This window comes from Rana temporaria, chromosome 9 (assembly GCF_905171775.1).
Source record: "Rana temporaria chromosome 9, aRanTem1.1, whole genome shotgun sequence".
NCBI lineage: Eukaryota > Metazoa > Chordata > Amphibia > Anura > Ranidae > Rana > Rana temporaria.
This window is the reverse complement of record NC_053497.1, coordinates 52,953,321-52,972,210: the sequence shown is the minus strand read 5'-3', so window position 1 is coordinate 52,972,210 and position 18,890 is coordinate 52,953,321. Positions and strand designations below refer to the sequence as shown.

Genomic DNA, 18,890 nt, shown 5'->3' with positions numbered 1-18,890 from the left:
CTCTGATTGGCTAGCCTTACCTTGGATACTCTGGTTGGACGGAATCGGTCAGGTCACGCCTTTCGTTTGCTCAGCAAGAGCGCCGACACAGCTGACACGTTTGATCAAATAAACTTTATTGACACGGACAACGCGCTCAGTGCTGTTAGCCTGAGAGCTCGGTTGCTAAGGGAGGGAGGTGTAATGACGGGTGCAGTTCCCGGGCTTATAGGCCGCCTGTGTAGTGTACGGGAGGGAGGGATAGTCAGGACAGGGTAACTGTATGTACAGAGAGGAGGGCACATGGAAGGTAAGAGCCAGCAGTAACTTTATTATTGTCACTGAGTTCGAGAATACATACTGCCTACATTATCATAGGCTAGTAGTTGGAGCAGTTGCCCTTCGCAACCTAGTTGTGGATCATTTTATTAGGTATCTATGGAAAACCGCTCCCTTAGGCATGGCTGCACACTGTCCTGGGAATGGGCAAAGTGCACTTTACTATAGTCCTGTCAGCTGAGCTGGTGCAGGACGGTTGCTATGGGTTACTGCACTGCTTTACAGAGACATTGATTTACTAAAACTCTGCATACAAACCAATTGGCTTCCACTGCGGTTCACACTATGTGTTGCAAGGAATTGCATGTGATTTTTTTTTTTTTTAAACCGGAATCGCACTGCATTTCTCTTTAAATCGCAAGCGGATCTTCAGCAGTGCATTTTAAACCATTGTTCTGTATGGCTCAAATCGCACTGGATTCACGCCAAAAAACGTGCAGGAGTTTATTTTTTCTGATCGCATGGGTGTTCACACCCATGCAATCCGCTTCTGCAAATTGCAGTTTGCAAAATGATTACGGGGTGTCTTTACCATACAAACCCGCATCGATTCACATAACAGGGGTGTAATTCGCATGCGTGCGCAGTCTGCACAGAACTCGGTGTGAATCAGGCTTTCTTTTTGGTTCACACTGGAGCGTTTTGACATGTCAAATCGGTGGCAATTGCCATTAATGGCACCGACCTAATTGGTGCGATTCTGCGGCGCTGCAGCGATTCCAAAAAGTAGTTTCTGTACTACTTTTTGTGATTTCGGGCTGCGATTTACATTGATGTCTCTGAAATCACGTCCAACATCAGGACTGACATGCAGGAGTGAAATCGTGCGAGTTCCTGCAGATCAGTGTGAATCTGGGCTCCAGGTTTTTTTTTGTCAAAGCTTAATTGGACAAGCTGAATATATAAGCTGATTGGCTACTATGCAGAGCTGCAGCAGATTTTACGCTCTCCAGTTTTAGTAAATCCCCCAATGTTTTTTGTAACATATGCCTCTTACTGGCCTTGGCCCCTATTCACATCTGCATGCCATGCTTGTGCATTTTTTTTTTACTTTGTGTGATCTCATAGGGCACAGATGTCAAACACAAGGCCCGTGGGCCAAATCGGGCCCTCCAGGTCATTTCATGTGGCCCTCGCACCTCTCCTGCAGCTGTAGGAGAGCTCCAGCCCTTCTCTGTTCCTACTCTAGACCCTTACTTTCTGCTTTGCATTTAGCTTCTTCCCAGCAGCATAAGGAAAGGAGGGTGCACTGTGATGTAAGGGAGAGTGGGGGGACTCAACTTCTGATGGTGGGGTGGCCTTTGACATCCAATGTAAAGGGGAGGGGATGCGCTGGACATCTAATCTCACAGATGCAACCGGCCCTTTTGAGGGCATTCATAATGCTGATGCGACCCACAATGAAATTGAGTTTGACACCCCTGTCATAGGGCAACCATTTTACTTAAATGGCCCTCTCTATTCATGCCAAAGTAGCTCCTGGGTGCTGGACCTTGTGCGTTTTTGAACTGTGCATCTTGGTGTGACAAAACATGTCTGAAAGCTGCATTTTGGCTGCTATTAAAAAAAAAAAATCATGGCAATGCAGGCACGATGTGTGTTTCCAGAACACACCAGGTGAGAACGGGGCCTTAAGGCCGGCTCATATTGGAACACGTGTGTACCCGTTTTGACAGCCCTTTCATTTCAGTAGGCTGCCAATAGCATGGCAACATGCAAAAAGTTGTGCAGAAACGACTTTTCCAAATTGCACTGCACCAAATCACATGGTACTGCGGCATTGTGTAGTTAAAAAATGCGGGTTCATGCATTCAAAAGTGTGCCGCTTTTTCCGATGCATGGAGATGCCATTAAGAGATTATGACACCCACACACCCACACGTGTTTTGTCAGCAGGTCCAGAATACGCGTGATTATACATATGAGAACCTAGCCTCCAATGTGCGGGCTGCTTCTGTTTTTGTTCACTTTTAGCTGGATTCAGGTAGGGCGGCGTAATTTTGACCCGCGCCACCGTAAGTCAGAGAGGCAAGTGCTGTATTCACAAAGCACTTGCCTCCTAAGTTACGGCGGCGTAGCGTAAATGGGCCGGCCTAAGCGCGCCTAATTCAAATGAGGAACAGGGGGCGTGTTTTATGTAAATGATTCGTGACCTGACGTGATTGACGTTTTTAACGAAGGGCGCATGCGCCGTCCGTGGACATATCCCAGTGTGCATTGCTCCAAAGTACGCCGCAAGGACATATTGGTTTCGACGTGAACGTAAATTACGTCCAGCCCCATTCACGGACGACTTGCGCTAACGATGTAAAATTTTCAAATTTCGACGCGGGAACGACGTCCATACTTAACATTGGCTAGGCCAACTATTTGTTCGACTAACTTTATGCCTGAAAACGCCTTATGTAAACTGCGTATCTTTACAGCGACGGGCAAGCGTACGTTCGTGAATCGGCGTATCTCGCTGATTTACGCATTCTAGGCGTAAATCAGCATTCACGCCCCTAGCGCAGGCGCAGGCAGTCGTATCTTAGCTACATTTAAGTGTATCTCAATTTGAGAATACACTTAAATGTACGACGGCTTAGATTCTGAGTTACGACGGCGTATCTACTGATACGCCGGCTTAACTTTGAATCTAGCTATTTGACTACAAATGCCTCCCCCTCTACTTCATAACAGAGAGCAAGGGTTTGGTAGGCCTTGCACAAAACTGGGAACTAATGAGGGCGCAGCATGGGAAGTTCTGCTCACAAGATGTCTGTCAGAACCAATAGCTGTGTGTTTTTTTGTTTTTTTTTTTCCTCTGCATCTATTGGACAGATTTAACCTCCTTAGCGGTAATCCCGAGTCTGGCTCGGGGTGAAATGAAATCGCATCGCATTGCAGGATCCAGGGAAAGTTACTTACCTTGTCCCCTGGATCCTGCGACGTGTCCCCGCTGTGTGTGTGAGCTCGATTCACACAGTGCCCGAGTACCGAGCTCCGTTCCTTGCGACGCACTGGGATGGAGTTCCGTGCCAAAAAATAAAAACACAATACACCTACAGTATACTGTAATTTTACAGATTATAGTACTGTATACAATTATTTCACATCCTCTTTGTCCCTAGTGGTCTGAACAGTGTCCTGCATGCAGTTTTACATTATAAATACTTTCCTTTTTGCCTGGAAACTGGAGATTGACCATGGCAACCAAAAAGTGTCCCTTTACGTCAAATGTGGGTTTAGAGCAGCTAGAAAACGGCGATAATAAATTAGAACACTTGCAGAATTGAGCGATTGCGATTTGTGGGGAAATTCTTCATCAAACACTGAAAGTAATGACAGCGACAATTCTGCAACTGAGCACATTTCTGTGTTCTTGATTTGATTACATTATTGAATATTTTTTATTATATTATTTGTTATTATTTATAGTTCTTTATTATATTATCATTTATAATTTTGTGTTTTCAAACGTTAACATGCCCGGGATGTTTACTAGACTCTGGTTTGGACAGATTTAGGTGAGTTATTTCTAAGAATTACAGGCCTACAATATAAAACGCCAAATTTCCATGCAAAACAATTGTACCGATTTCAGCATCAAAAATCTGACATAATCATACCGCCAGGGAGGTTAACAAAATGTCTTTTAACCACTTTATACGGCCGCAGTGTGGATGCCAATTGCCGGGAGGCCGTCTATATATGGCCTCCAGCCACTGGGGGGCACGCGCGCTCACCGCATCACTGAGATGCCGATGCGCGTGCCTGGCGGCCGCGATGTCCGCCAGGCACCCGCGATCGGCGGTTACACAGACAAGGACGTGGATCTGTGTGTGTAAACACACAGATCCACGTCTTGTCAGGGAGAGGAGACCGATGCTGTATCCCTTGTACATAGGGACACAGATCGGTCACCTCCCCCAGTCAGTCCCCTTCCCCCACAGTTAGAAACACTATGCAGGGTACACATTTATCCCCTTCCCTGCCAGTCACATTTATACAGTAATTGGTGCATATTTATAGCAGTGATCGCAGTATAAATGTGAATGGTGCCAAAAATGAGTCAAAAGTGTCCGCTATGTCCGCCATAATGTCGCAGTCCCAATAAATATTCGCATATCGCCGCCATTACTAGTAAAAAAAAAAAATAATAATAATTCTGTCCCCTATTTTGTAGGCACTATAACTTTTGCGCAAACCAGTCGCTTATTGCGATTTTTTTTTTTGTTTACCAAAAATATGTAGAAGAATACGTATCGGCCTAGACCGAGAAATTTTTTATTTATTTTTTTAAAAAACTGCAGAGTGTGTGTACAGTGTATATAAACCTGAACAATGAACAAATTAAAGCTAAAAGTCTGCAGTTAAAGCACATCTTGTTTGTTTCATTTCAAATCCATTGTGGTTGTGTATAGAGCCAAAAAGATTAGAATTGTGGCGATGTCCCAATATTTATGGACCTGACTGTATACACACTCTGTGATTTTTAGTAATAAATTTACCTTTAATAACAGTCTTTTATTCAGGTATCGCTGGCTGTTGCTGTCCCAGGCAAAGTGCATTTGGTATCACTCCGCCTATGACAGGAGTGGGTGCTTTAAAGGAAGCATTGGCTTATACGGCTCTGCTCCACAGCTGGTTGCTTCCTCTACCACTGGCTTCGTTTGCCAACCCGCCATTCCCAGAGCATCAGTTTTGTTATCTGCGATCTGGGCTTGCCAGCCCGCCATCCCAGAGCAGGAGGTCACGGGCCACATCAGAGGGCTCTGCGGGCAACTGGTTGAGCACCCCTGGTCTAATCACTCTCCACTTGCCCCATGCACACTGTTGGACTTCAGGAGTTTGAAGGGCGTTGGCCGGGAACACCCATAGCATACACACAGCAGGACTTTTTCTGCAAACTTTCCCAAAATCATGTGATTTTTCTGCTCTTTACCGCCACCCTTTGGTCAACTTCTGCTATTGTTGGTTGATTTTAACATTGGTTCTGGGCATGCGTGTTTGTACTTTGGACTAAAGTCCGATGGATTTCTGTACAAACGATAGGACTTTGCACTTTTGTTGCCGAAAAGTTTGTCCGTTTGCAGAGCGATTTTTTGTCCAATGAAAACCGAAAAAGTTTGTCTGATGGAGCGTATACACGGTAGAATTTTTTTGAAAACCTGCTCATTTTCAAGTTTGTTGTCAAAAAGTCTGATCGTGTGTATGGGGCTTTAAACAACAAAAAAAAAGGTTTAGCCTTTAGTAATACTTTTTTTTTTTTCTGTATGAAAATGTGTATATGCACTGCTTTGGGCTCTCTTCTCATCTTTCTAGTGTGTAGCTATTAAGGCCCTGCTTTAGAAAATATTTCACCCCCCCAATCTGATTTCTGGAAAAAAATAAATAAATAAATAATGGTGTCCACTTCCGTGTCTACATAACATGGACTGTCTTATGAGTTCAAAAAATCTCATAACCTTAAATGAGATGATAAAAAAGCTCCCAAGGTCAAACCATTTGTTTAACGGCTCCTATCAGTCTCTATATATGAATAGCTCTGTCAAGAGCCAAAATGTATGTGTGATGAAATGTCCATTCACATATTGTTGCCAAAACAAAAATTGTAGATACAAACTTCTCCAAGCACTACAAAACTGTGTGTTTCACACTGGTATCTTCCCCCTATAGGTAATGTACTCACCACATATTAGGTGAAAGACAGCATAATAAATCCTGGATCTCTGCTTATTTCCTCACCAACTCTGGATGGATGTCAGCTGTAATGGGATCCTGGTGTGGAATCACTCTTGCTACAATTTATCTCTCTGCAGTTGTAAAGAGGTGTTTCCTTGGAACATTGGTGCAGCACAACGGTCATGCAGGGAGAAAAAGGGAGACTAGATAGTGTAAAACCCTTTTATTGTTAGTAATAAACCCCTGCTGCCCACATATGCTTACACGCTTTAAAATCATAAAAGGCTTGTCACTCAAAACTAGGTATCAGCTCACACAGGGAGGATGTTCACAAATCTCTATCCCCTGTTTTGTAAGTCCCGGGTGAATACCAGCATCAGTGCAAGAAAGCTTGTCGTGTAGACACGCCCTGACGCGTTTCGTGATTGGCTCACGTCTTCAGAGGGCGTGGCTACACGATACGACTGCTTCTTATTTATGGGAATGGACAGGTCTAATTGCCCGCCCTTCCCTATATGTGATACGTCCCAGCATGGTCAGCTCCGCCTCTGTTAAACTCGTCATTAGCTGCCGCTGCCAATCCCGAACGTCTCAGGTTCGTCAGCACCAGCATGAGTCTCGGCCAATCAGCTCCACGTACCCTCGTCACTGGCTCGAACGGCCAATCGCGGGTAATCCAGACATTTGCATATGTCAATGCTTACAAGACTGGATCAGCTGGGACGTACAATCTGTTTATAGCAAATAGTAACCTCCGATGCTATAGCGGGTTCATACTTTAATACAGATCCGCCGGCACCAATGTACCATACGCTAAAGCGGGAAAATGAAAGAAAAATACATTTAGAAACGGAAATTGCTTCTAACGCCATTACATAGTGATGACTGACATCCCTTTGTACATAATCTCAGTACTATGCATTAGCAGCCAAACTAATGTGCCATATACTGGCTTATATTGCTCAATTACAAGTTTTACTTTAACAGTAACAGCATATACATTTAAAATCCAACATATATATTATAAAAAAGTCTCTATGTACCTTATATTTATTAAAACAATAAATAAAATATTCATTAAAAATTCATCACTGTATTATATAAATATACCTAATAGAAACCACATATTGATTAATTAACCTCCTCAAACATTATTATGGAAGATAAAATTGTATAGAGTGTCATTTTCTTAACAATGACACATTATATATTAATTATGGCCAAACTTTTTTATGGACACCATTGGGTAAGTTTGGACATTAGTTAAGTGATCTCAATGGCCTGTAAGGTCAAAAACATGACCAGTGTGATCAACTTAACTTTATTATGCACATCCTTATTGTGTATATATGATATACACCTCAAAGTGATAAAAATATTAGTCGAATATTTTATCACTCACTCAGAAAAAATAATATTAACATCAGGAGAGCACCCCTTACTCCCCTAGTGGTCACTAATGAAACAATTGAGATCTACATCTATGTTGAGGCCATTGGGACTTAAAGTATTAGTCCAATATAGCCACTGTGTCTCACGTTTAGATATCTCACGGACCATATTAGCCCCCCTCCAGTTACGATCTATACGGTCTATACCCCAAAATTTCAATCCGATGGGATTTTTATCGTGTTTATCCCTGAAATGGAGCGAGACGCTGTGATCTTTGTAACCAATGGTGATATTATAGATGTGCTCCGATATCCTCTTGGTTAAAGTTCTTTTTGTGCGCCCAATGTACATTAGGCCACAAGGGCATTCTAGAGCATATACCACATGTGTGGTTTTGCATGTGATACATTCTTTAATCTCAAATTCTTTTCCATTTGCAGTGGAAGTAAATCTGGTGAGTCCTCTTAGGTGTGTGGATACCTGTTGGCATGATTTACATCTCCTACACGCTGTGAATCCTGCTCTGTCCCAAAACATCTTGATTTTTTTGGGTGGGTCCAGTACCTTTTTGACTATTTGGTCTCCAAAAGAAGACGTTCTTCTGTATATGAAGCGTGGATTTTCAGGCAATGACGATTTTAGAGTTCTGTCCATAGTCAAAATGTTCCAATGTTTTCTGAATATAGCTTCTATTTCATGATATTGTTCATGATAGGTAGAAATGAAGCCCCATTCATGGGCTTGATTTGGTGCACGATCTTTTGGTTCCAACATATTTTGTTGTGTGGTCTGTCCCACCTCTTTCATCCAATTATCTAAATGCTCCAAATTATATCCTTTTTCCACGAATCGTTGTTTAATAATAGAGGCTTGGGCCCAGTAGTCATCATCTTTGGTGCAGTTACGCCTAATACGTGTGAATTGGCCCTTAGGTATGTTTTTGAGCCATAGTGGGTGATGCCCACTCTGTATTGGTATATAGCTATTCCTGTCTGTTTCCTTGAAATAAGCCTTGGTGTACAGTTGTCCAAGACCCTTAATCACTGTAACGTCAAGGAAATGGATTTGTAATTGATTCCAATTAAAATCTAATTTAATGCTGTTCTTATTACTATTCAGCCAGACTGAAAATGCTATAAGGGATTCCTCCGTGCCCTGCCATATCATAAACATATCATCTATATAGCGTTGGTAAAAAATGAGCTCCTTTTTCTTGTTATTATAGATCCACTTATCCTCCCATTCACTCATGAATAGGTTGGCTAGACTTGGCGCAAACTTTGCGCCCATAGCTACACCTATCTTCTGGGTGTAGTACTGTCCCCCATACCAGAAGTAGTTATGGGTAAGACAGTAGTCTAATGCCATTTTGAGGAATTTTTTCTGGATGAATGGTAGCTCCTCCCTCTTACTAAGTGCCCAATTGAGAGCTAAGAGGGCATCATCGTGTTGGATGTTGGTGTATAATGCTGAAACGTCAGCAGTAACTAAAAACACCTCTGTTCCTACAGGGAATGTGACTTCCTTAACTTTTTGAATGAAGCTAGTGGTATCTTTCAAGAAGGCTTTTGTGGTGACAACGCTACTTTGCATAAAGTGGTCTAAATATTGACCAATCCTGGCTGTGACGGAACCTATTCCGTTCACAATAGGTCTAGCCGGAGGAACAGTTGGATTCTTGTGAATTTTGGGAACTGTGTATATAGTGGGTGTCCTGCTATAGCTTGGACATAGGTACATTTTTTCTTTTTTAGTAATAACCCTCATGTAGTATCCATAATCCACCAGATTATGTAAATCCACTCTATATTGTTTAGTAGGATCATTCTTTAGAAGTTGATACGTACTTTGATCATCCAGCATCCCCTGTAGTTGGGTGTGGTAATCTATCTTGTTCATTATCACCACTCCTCCTCCCTTATCGGCTGGCCGGATTATGATGTCTTTTCTCTCTTCAAGGGCTTTTATGCCTTCTTGTATGTGTTTGGGATTAAGACTCTTTTTTATAGGCATTGCTTCTAAATCATTTAGTACCAACTGCTTGAACACCTCCACATGGTGGTTACTGGTTTGGGGTGGATTAAATAGCGATTTATTTTTGAGTCCACTATCCAAACCTATTGCTTCTTTCTGTTTGTTATTCCTTAGATTGTAGTTATTCGACAAAAAATATTTTTTAATGTTGACCTTTCGGATGTATTTTTGAATGTCAATGTAGACATTAAATTTATTTAGGGGTTTTGTGGATGTGCATTTTAATCCAGCATTGAGTATGTTAGTCTCCTTTTGTGTCAATGTGGCAGATGATAGATTATATATTCCACTTAATCTACCTGTCTTGGCCTTTTTCTGCTGGATTCGTTGCCCTGCTCGGCATCCTCTCCGTTGTGGTTTCTGTTGTTCCTGATAGGGCTGTATGTTACTTCTCGTTGTGGGGGGTACCACCATTCCTGGTTGGGGTTGGCATTGTGGGGTTGCTGTCCCCGTCCCCTCCAGGGTCTGTTGCCTCTGCCCCGTCCTCGTGAGTTCCCCCTCATACCTCTCCCTAAAAAAGGCACTGGTCTGGGTGAGGGTGTATAGTATGCATTCTCCCTACTATCCTGTAGGGGGCCATATCTATTTTGGGTATAGGTCGTGTAATGTTCATCATATCTTGGATTAGATGTCTCATGTCCCACATGAGATTGTCCTTGACCTTCTCTTGGGTTTCCCCTATTATTACCCCTTGTGGATTGTTTATTACCTCTCCCCCTTTGATTCTGGGGGGTTGGTATTGGTCTCACTGAATTGCGTGAGTCCAAATTAGTCATTGTTTCAGTCCTTCCATCTGTACTTTGTTGGCCCTGAAAGTCAGGCAATTGACTGTCATTTTGTTGTGTCGGAAGTCCTGCTTCGTTTACACCCTGCCAGAAATATATTGTATTTTTCTTAAAATCATTCATATCCCTTCTGAATTTTTTAATTTTCTTCTTCTGTGTGTCTTTGTCTATTTTTTCCAACTTCTTCTTAATTTCACTGTCAAAGTTGGTTAATAGTACTGTCCCTTTAATGGCATCTAATTTGGTTTGTAATTCTGCAATCTTTTTCTCTAGCAATATCATTTTTTTCTTTTTGCGTTTGAGAACAAGTTGTTGCAGTTTGCGGCCAACTCCATTAAAGAAGTCTAGCCACTCTGTGGTGGACTCACCATCGTCCAACCCATCTTGTGGTGTTACATCCCACCTGAGACTACGCATGATGATATTCTCTTTCAGGTAGTGCTCAAAAGTGCAGATGTCCCACCACGTACGCACCTGTTTTTCTAGTGCGTTGCCTAGTTCAATCAAGGTTGTGTTATAATCGTCATTTATTTCCCAATCTCCATCATTGGAAAACACTGATTTCAAATCTACTTGACGGTTAATTAGATAATTGATAGAGTCCATGTTCGCTATAGGTAAAACGTCAAAACAATATAAAAATATCAGATATAATCCTAAAATTACTCTAATCCCAGCGCTCAATGGTATAATCAAAAATGTCACAATATTTACAAGGTATATAGCGGCTATTATAAAATCAACAATTACTAAAAAAATATGTGTTATCAGAGGTAAAAACTTAATAAAACATTAACAGCGCTTTCAAGTCACTTGGCGTGACTTATGAGTTCAAAAAATCTCATAACCTTAAATGAGATGATAAAAAAGCTCCCAAGGTCAAACCATTTGTTTAACGGCTCCTATCAGTCTCTATATATGAATAGCTCTGTCAAGAGCCAAAATGTATGTGTGATGAAATGTCCATTCACATATTGTTGCCAAAACAAAAATTGTAGATACAAACTTCTCCAAGCACTACAAAACTGTGTGTTTCACACTGGTATCTTCCCCCTATAGGTAATGTACTCACCACATATTAGGTGAAAGACAGCATAATAAATCCTGGATCTCTGCTTATTTCCTCACCAACTCTGGATGGATGTCAGCTGTAATGGGATCCTGGTGTGGAATCACTCTTGCTACAATTTATCTCTCTGCAGTTGTAAAGAGGTGTTTCCTTGGAACATTGGTGCAGCACAACGGTCATGCAGGGAGAAAAAGGGAGACTAGATAGTGTAAAACCCTTTTATTGTTAGTAATAAACCCCTGCTGCCCACATATGCTTACACGCTTTAAAATCATAAAAGGCTTGTCACTCAAAACTAGGTATCAGCTCACACAGGGAGGATGTTCACAAATCTCTATCCCCTGTTTTGTAAGTCCCGGGTGAATACCAGCATCAGTGCAAGAAAGCTTGTCGTGTAGACACGCCCTGACGCGTTTCGTGATTGGCTCACGTCTTCAGAGGGCGTGGCTACACGATACGACTGCTTCTTATTTATGGGAATGGACAGGTCTAATTGCCCGCCCTTCCCTATATGTGATACGTCCCAGCATGGTCAGCTCCGCCTCTGTTAAACTCGTCATTAGCTGCCGCTGCCAATCCCGAACGTCTCAGGTTCGTCAGCACCAGCATGAGTCTCGGCCAATCAGCTCCACGTACCCTCGTCACTGGCTCGAACGGCCAATCGCGGGTAATCCAGACATTTGCATATGTCAATGCTTACAAGACTGGATCAGCTGGGACGTACAATCTGTTTATAGCAAATAGTAACCTCCGATGCTATAGCGGGTTCATACTTTAATACAGATCCGCCGGCACCAATGTACGTATCAACTTCTAAAGAATGATCCTACTAAACAATATAGAGTGGATTTACATAATCTGGTGGATTATGGATACTACATGAGGGTTATTACTAAAAAAGAAAAAATGTACCTATGTCCAAGCTATAGCAGGACACCCACTATATACACAGTTCCCAAAATTCACAAGAATCCAACTGTTCCTCCGGCTAGACCTATTGTGAACGGAATAGGTTCCGTCACAGCCAGGATTGGTCAATATTTAGACCACTTTATGCAAAGTAGCGTTGTCACCACAAAAGCCTTCTTGAAAGATACCACTAGCTTCATTCAAAAAGTTAAGGAAGTCACATTCCCTGTAGGAACAGAGGTGTTTTTAGTTACTGCTGACGTTTCAGCATTATACACCAACATCCAACACGATGATGCCCTCTTAGCTCTCAATTGGGCACTTAGTAAGAGGGAGGAGCTACCATTCATCCAGAAAAAATTCCTCAAAATGGCATTAGACTACTGTCTTACCCATAACTACTTCTGGTATGGGGGACAGTACTACACCCAGAAGATAGGTGTAGCTATGGGCGCAAAGTTTGCGCCAAGTCTAGCCAACCTATTCATGAGTGAATGGGAGGATAAGTGGATCTATAATAACAAGAAAAAGGAGCTCATTTTTTACCAACGCTATATAGATGATATGTTTATGATATGGCAGGGCACGGAGGAATCCCTTATAGCATTTTCAGTCTGGCTGAATAGTAATAAGAACAGCATTAAATTAGATTTTAATTGGAATCAATTACAAATCCATTTCCTTGACGTTACAGTGATTAAGGGTCTTGGACAACTGTACACCAAGGCTTATTTCAAGGAAACAGACAGGAATAGCTATATACCAATACAGAGTGGGCATCACCCACTATGGCTCAAAAACATACCTAAGGGCCAATTCACACGTATTAGGCGTAACTGCACCAAAGATGATGACTACTGGGCCCAAGCCTCTATTATTAAACAACGATTCGTGGAAAAAGGATATAATTTGGAGCATTTAGATAATTGGATGAAAGAGGTGGGACAGACCACACAACAAAATATGTTGGAACCAAAAGATCGTGCACCAAATCAAGCCCATGAATGGGGCTTCATTTCTACCTATCATGAACAATATCATGAAATAGAAGCTATATTCAGAAAACATTGGAACATTTTGACTATGGACAGAACTCTAAAATCGTCATTGCCCGAAAATCCACGCTTCATATACAGAAGAACGTCTTCTTTTGGAGACCAAATAGTCAAAAAGGTACTGGACCCACCCAAAAAAATCAAGATGTTTTGGGACAGAGCAGGATTCACAGCGTGTAGGAGATGTAAATCATGCCAACAGGTATCCACACACCTAAGAGGACTCACCAGATTTACTTCCACTGCAAATGGAAAAGAATTTGAGATTAAAGAATGTATCACATGCAAAACCACACATGTGGTATATGCTCTAGAATGCCCTTGTGGCCTAATGTACATTGGGCGCACAAAAAGAACTTTAACCAAGAGGATATCGGAGCACATCTATAATATCACCATTGGTTACAAAGATCACAGCGTCTCGCTCCATTTCAGGGATAAACACGATAAAAATCCCATCGGATTGAAATTTTGGGGTATAGACCGTATAGATCGTAACTGGAGGGGGGCTAATATGGTCCGTGAGATATCTAAACGTGAGACACAGTGGCTATATTGGACTAATACTTTAAGTCCCAATGGCCTCAACATAGATGTAGATCTCAATTGTTTCATTAGTGACCACTAGGGGAGTAAGGGGTGCTCTCCTGATGTTAATATTATTTTTTCTGAGTGAGTGATAAAATATTCGACTAATATTTTTATCACTTTGAGGTGTATATCATATATACACAATAAGGATGTGCATAATAAAGTTAAGTTGATCACACTGGTCATGTTTTTGACCTTACAGGCCATTGAGATCACTTAACTAATGTCCAAACTTACCCAATGGTGTCCATAAAAAAGTTTGGCCATAATTAATATATAATGTGTCATTGTTAAGAAAATGACACTCTATACAATTTTATCTTCCATAATAATGTTTGAGGAGGTTAATTAATCAATATGTGGTTTCTATTAGGTATATTTATATAATACAGTGATGAATTTTTAATGAATATTTTATTTATTGTTTTAATAAATATAAGGTACATAGAGACTTTTTTATAATATATATGTTGGATTTTAAATGTATATGCTGTTACTGTTAAAGTAAAACTTGTAATTGAGCAATATAAGCCAGTATATGGCACATTAGTTTGGCTGCTAATGCATAGTACTGAGATTATGTACAAAGGGATGTCAGTCATCACTATGTAATGGCGTTAGAAGCAATTTCCGTTTCTAAATGTATTTTTCTTTCATTTTCCCGCTTTAGCGTATGGTACATTGGTGCCGGCGGATCTGTATTAAAGTATGAACCCGCTATAGCATCGGAGGTTACTATTTGCTATAAACAGATTGTACGTCCCAGCTGATCCAGTCTTGTAAGCATTGACATATGCAAATGTCTGGATTACCCGCGATTGGCCGTTCGAGCCAGTGACGAGGGTACGTGGAGCTGATTGGCCGAGACTCATGCTGGTGCTGACGAACCTGAGACGTTCGGGATTGGCAGCGGCAGCTAATGACGAGTTTAACAGAGGCGGAGCTGACCATGCTGGGACGTATCACATATAGGGAAGGGCGGGCAATTAGACCTGTCCATTCCCATAAATAAGAAGCAGTCGTATCGTGTAGCCACGCCCTCTGAAGACGTGAGCCAATCACGAAACGCGTCAGGGCGTGTCTACACGACAAGCTTTCTTGCACTGATGCTGGTATTCACCCGGGACTTACAAAACAGGGGATAGAGATTTGTGAACATCCTCCCTGTGTGAGCTGATACCTAGTTTTGAGTGACAAGCCTTTTATGATTTTAAAGCGTGTAAGCATATGTGGGCAGCAGGGGTTTATTACTAACAATAAAAGGGTTTTACACTATCTAGTCTCCCTTTTTCTCCCTGCATGACCGTTGTGCTGCACCAATGTTCCAAGGAAACACCTCTTTACAACTGCAGAGAGATAAATTGTAGCAAGAGTGATTCCACACCAGGATCCCATTACAGCTGACATCCATCCAGAGTTGGTGAGGAAATAAGCAGAGATCCAGGATTTATTATGCTGTCTTTCACCTAATATGTGGTGAGTACATTACCTATAGGGGGAAGATACCAGTGTGAAACACACAGTTTTGTAGTGCTTGGAGAAGTTTGTATCTACAATTTTTGTTTTGGCAACAATATGTGAATGGACATTTCATCACACATACATTTTGGCTCTTGACAGAGCTATTCATATATAGAGACTGATAGGAGCCGTTAAACAAATGGTTTGACCTTGGGAGCTTTTTTATCATCTCATTTAAGGTTATGAGATTTTTTGAACTCATAAGTCACGCCAAGTGACTTGAAAGCGCTGTTAATGTTTTATTAAGTTTTTACCTCTGATAACACATATTTTTTTAGTAATTGTTGATTTTATAATAGCCGCTATATACCTTGTAAATATTGTGACATTTTTGATTATACCATTGAGCGCTGGGATTAGAGTAATTTTAGGATTATATCTGATATTTTTATATTATAACATGGACTGTACCTATTGGAGGTCAAGCGACGGGGTTCTATCAGGAACAAAAAGGACGACCACATGGGTATAGTAGGGTACAGGTCATCTTGGGCTCCATTTGCGCGGCTGGATTTGTGCCCTCCCCCATCTGGGAGGTGAGGGATCTGCAGGGGGGACTTAGGTTAGTAGATCTAGCTTCACAAGGTAAGGTAGGAAAGGCTAGTATTCATTTTAAATGCGTTGTTAACAGATGAAAAATCGGACACGTCTCTTTTAATTTAAACAAAGGGCACTTCACAGGGTTTCCAGCGGTTTGTAGTGCATTGAAACACATGCACTGAGACATACCAATAGAGAGGTAATTAATTTGAATTAAATAAAAAATCTATCACTGGGGTCATCAGTTCGAATCCCAACCACACCACCTGCCTGGAGTTTGCATGTTCTCCCTGTGCTTGTGTGGGTTTCCTCTGGGCACTCTAGTTTTCTCCCACGCTCCAAAGACATTGGCTCGTGTCAAAATTGACCCTACTATGTATGAATGTGAATTAGGGACCTTAGATTGTAAGCTCGTTGAGGGCAGGGATTGATGTGAATGTACGGTATATATGTAAAGCACTGAGTAAGTTGACGGCACTATATAAAGTACCTGTAATAAAAATATACATTGTCTAAAGCAGTTCTTAAAGTGGTTGTAAACCCTCAGGTAAGACTTTCATCTAGGCTTACCTGTAGGTGCTTGCAATATCTCCCAGACCTACACGGTTTAGGAGATATTTGCAAAAAAGACTGTACCAATGTCTACGGCGCATGCACACTGAGCATGCCATTTTATGAATGCAGTCATGATGCAAGTGACGGCTCTCGTGACGTCACGCGACTCCGGACAGTCGGAGCCAGAGTTCGCGTACCCTGGAAGAAGAGGGGTGAAGAATGGCCGCTTGCTACTAGCGAGGAAGACCGAGACATCGCTGGCTTCTCCTGCAGGTAAGTGACACATAATGGGCATACAATGCATAGTAGCCCATTATGCTTTACCTTTGCAGGGAAACAAAGAGGAAGTAAACCCATCAGGGTTTACTTCCTCTTTAAATCTATTAGTGATTAGCTCAACAGTTAACGGTTGTTAAATGATATTACTGTTTGTTACATGGGTAGGGCAATAATGATAACTAATACAAGATGTGCTATACAATGTTTCCAATGCTTCACCAAGCACCTTCTGATATGTTTCTTTCCAGCATCCTATGGAGCTGATATCTGTATTGCCTGCTGCTGAAAACAAATTATAATCAAGTCTATCTGTTGTGTTGAAGAGTAATGGAGAAGAAAGGGCTTAATCCGGCATCTTTGTTCTTGCCTCCCACAGGAATGGGTAAGTGAGGGAGGCAAATACCATCATTAATGGGATAGAAATCGTTTTCCATTTATTAACCCTATTTTCTTATGGATGTCAAGGATGCTTGCATTTTTTTTTTTTTTTTTTTTACTTTTTTAAACCACATTAATGTTAAATTTTTAATTTCCAGGTAATACTGGGCTAATCCCTCCTTCTCATTTCGAAACGCGTAGACCAGGGGCAGCTCCTCTCCCCTCAGCACCCCATCCAGTCCCACCAGCTGATACCCAGCCCTGGGAAGAGCTGAAAAAAGAATTGGAAAAACTGAAACAGGAAAATGAAGCACTAAAGATACTACAAGACAGGAGAGATGGTCCACGAGCCAGGTATGACCGGTTTATTGCTAAAGTATCTTTCCTTAGTTCATCTTTAAGGATGCTTTAATGGGGAACTCAAGGGAAAACAAAAAATAACTCATGCACTGTGTCATTTTTTGCACTGCAATGGTTAAATTGCAGTGCTCAGGTATGAGCAGAAATAATTACCCTATTTCTTGCTCTGGTAGGCTTCTTACCCAATGCACTCAGTCCTCAAGGACACCTTTCTCTGCTGCTTAACCGGTTGCAATAGGGATGCACCGATACCTGTTTCTTAAGAGTGAGTACCAGTACTGATACTTGTGCTCAAGTATTCGCTGCTACCATGCGGTGAAATGCGATTTGAGCCCATACAAAATGAATAGGCTCAAAGTGCATGTGATTTGAACAGGATTGCGGTGCGATTCCTGTCTGAATTGCATGCATTTTCCTGCACTGCAAGAGAGGGAGGGGGAGAGAGGTGTCACGCTGTCAATAGTGTAGCAATTTTTATTTGTTTACAATAATTTTGTATTTTATTTTTATTTTTTTTATTTTTTTTTCCTGTCTCTGTCTGTGGCAGATTCCGGGCGAGATCATTTTTATCGGCGGCGGGAAAGGGGCCCCCTCCCGCCGCTAACCGGAGCAGTCAGCAGCGGAGGAAGCGATCGGATGTTGTCCGTGGCTGGGTAAGGAGACGAGTGAGGGGAAAATGGGGCCCCCATCTGTCTCCATATTATTGCAGGGTGGAAGCGACGTCTAAATGTCACTTCCGCCCATATCTCTTAAAGGGACCTTTTTTATTTATTTTTGCTTTTTAGTGTAAATATGAGATCTGAGGTCTTTTTGGCCCCAGATCTCATATTTAAGAGGACCTGTCATGCTTTTTCTTTTCTATTACAAGGGATGTTTTACATTCCTTGTAATAGGAATAAAAGTGACCCAATTGTTTTTTGTTTGTTTTTTTCGACGAGCTCACGCACAGAAGCTCACGCATACATGAGCAGCGTCTGCATATAAAAACAGTGCTCAAACCACACATGTGAGGTATCGCCGCGATCGATAGAGTGAGAGCAATAATTCTAGCACTAGACCTCCCCTGTAACTCAAAACTGGTAACCTGTAGACATTTTTAAACATTGCCTATGGAGATTCAACGAGCAAGTGCAATTGTGAAGCGTGACATGTTGGGTATCAGTTTACTCGGCATAACATTATCTTTCACAATATATAAAAAAAATTGGGCTAACTTTACTGTTGTCATCTTTTTTTTAATTAAAAAAAGTGTGCTTGTAAGATCGCTGCGCAAATACGGTGTGACAAAAAGTATTGCGTCGACCGCCATTTTATTCTCTATGGTGTTAGAACCCCCAAACGTGTGTGTGTGTGTGTGTGTGTAATTTTCTAGCAAAAAAGCTGTTTTTAGTTTGTAAACACCAAATCTCAGAGGCTCTGTCCTTAAGTAGATAATTA

At 41.6% G+C, this 18,890-nt stretch overlaps 1 protein-coding gene across 1 annotated transcript in view; it reads left to right on the top strand.

Annotated features, from left to right (window-relative positions):
- The first annotated feature begins 124 nt into the window (after positions 1–124).
- The window catches only part of CCHCR1 (coiled-coil alpha-helical rod protein 1), a 70,304-nt gene continuing 51,538 nt past the window's right edge, over positions 125–18,890 (top strand). Inside the window, exons 1-3 of the mRNA XM_040323475.1 lie at positions 125–289; positions 16,964–17,097; positions 17,252–17,447. Coding sequence (XP_040179409.1) covers positions 17,043–17,097; positions 17,252–17,447 — 251 coding nt within the window. The 5' untranslated portion in view covers positions 125–289; positions 16,964–17,042. The remainder of the gene's footprint in view (positions 290–16,963; positions 17,098–17,251; positions 17,448–18,890) is intronic.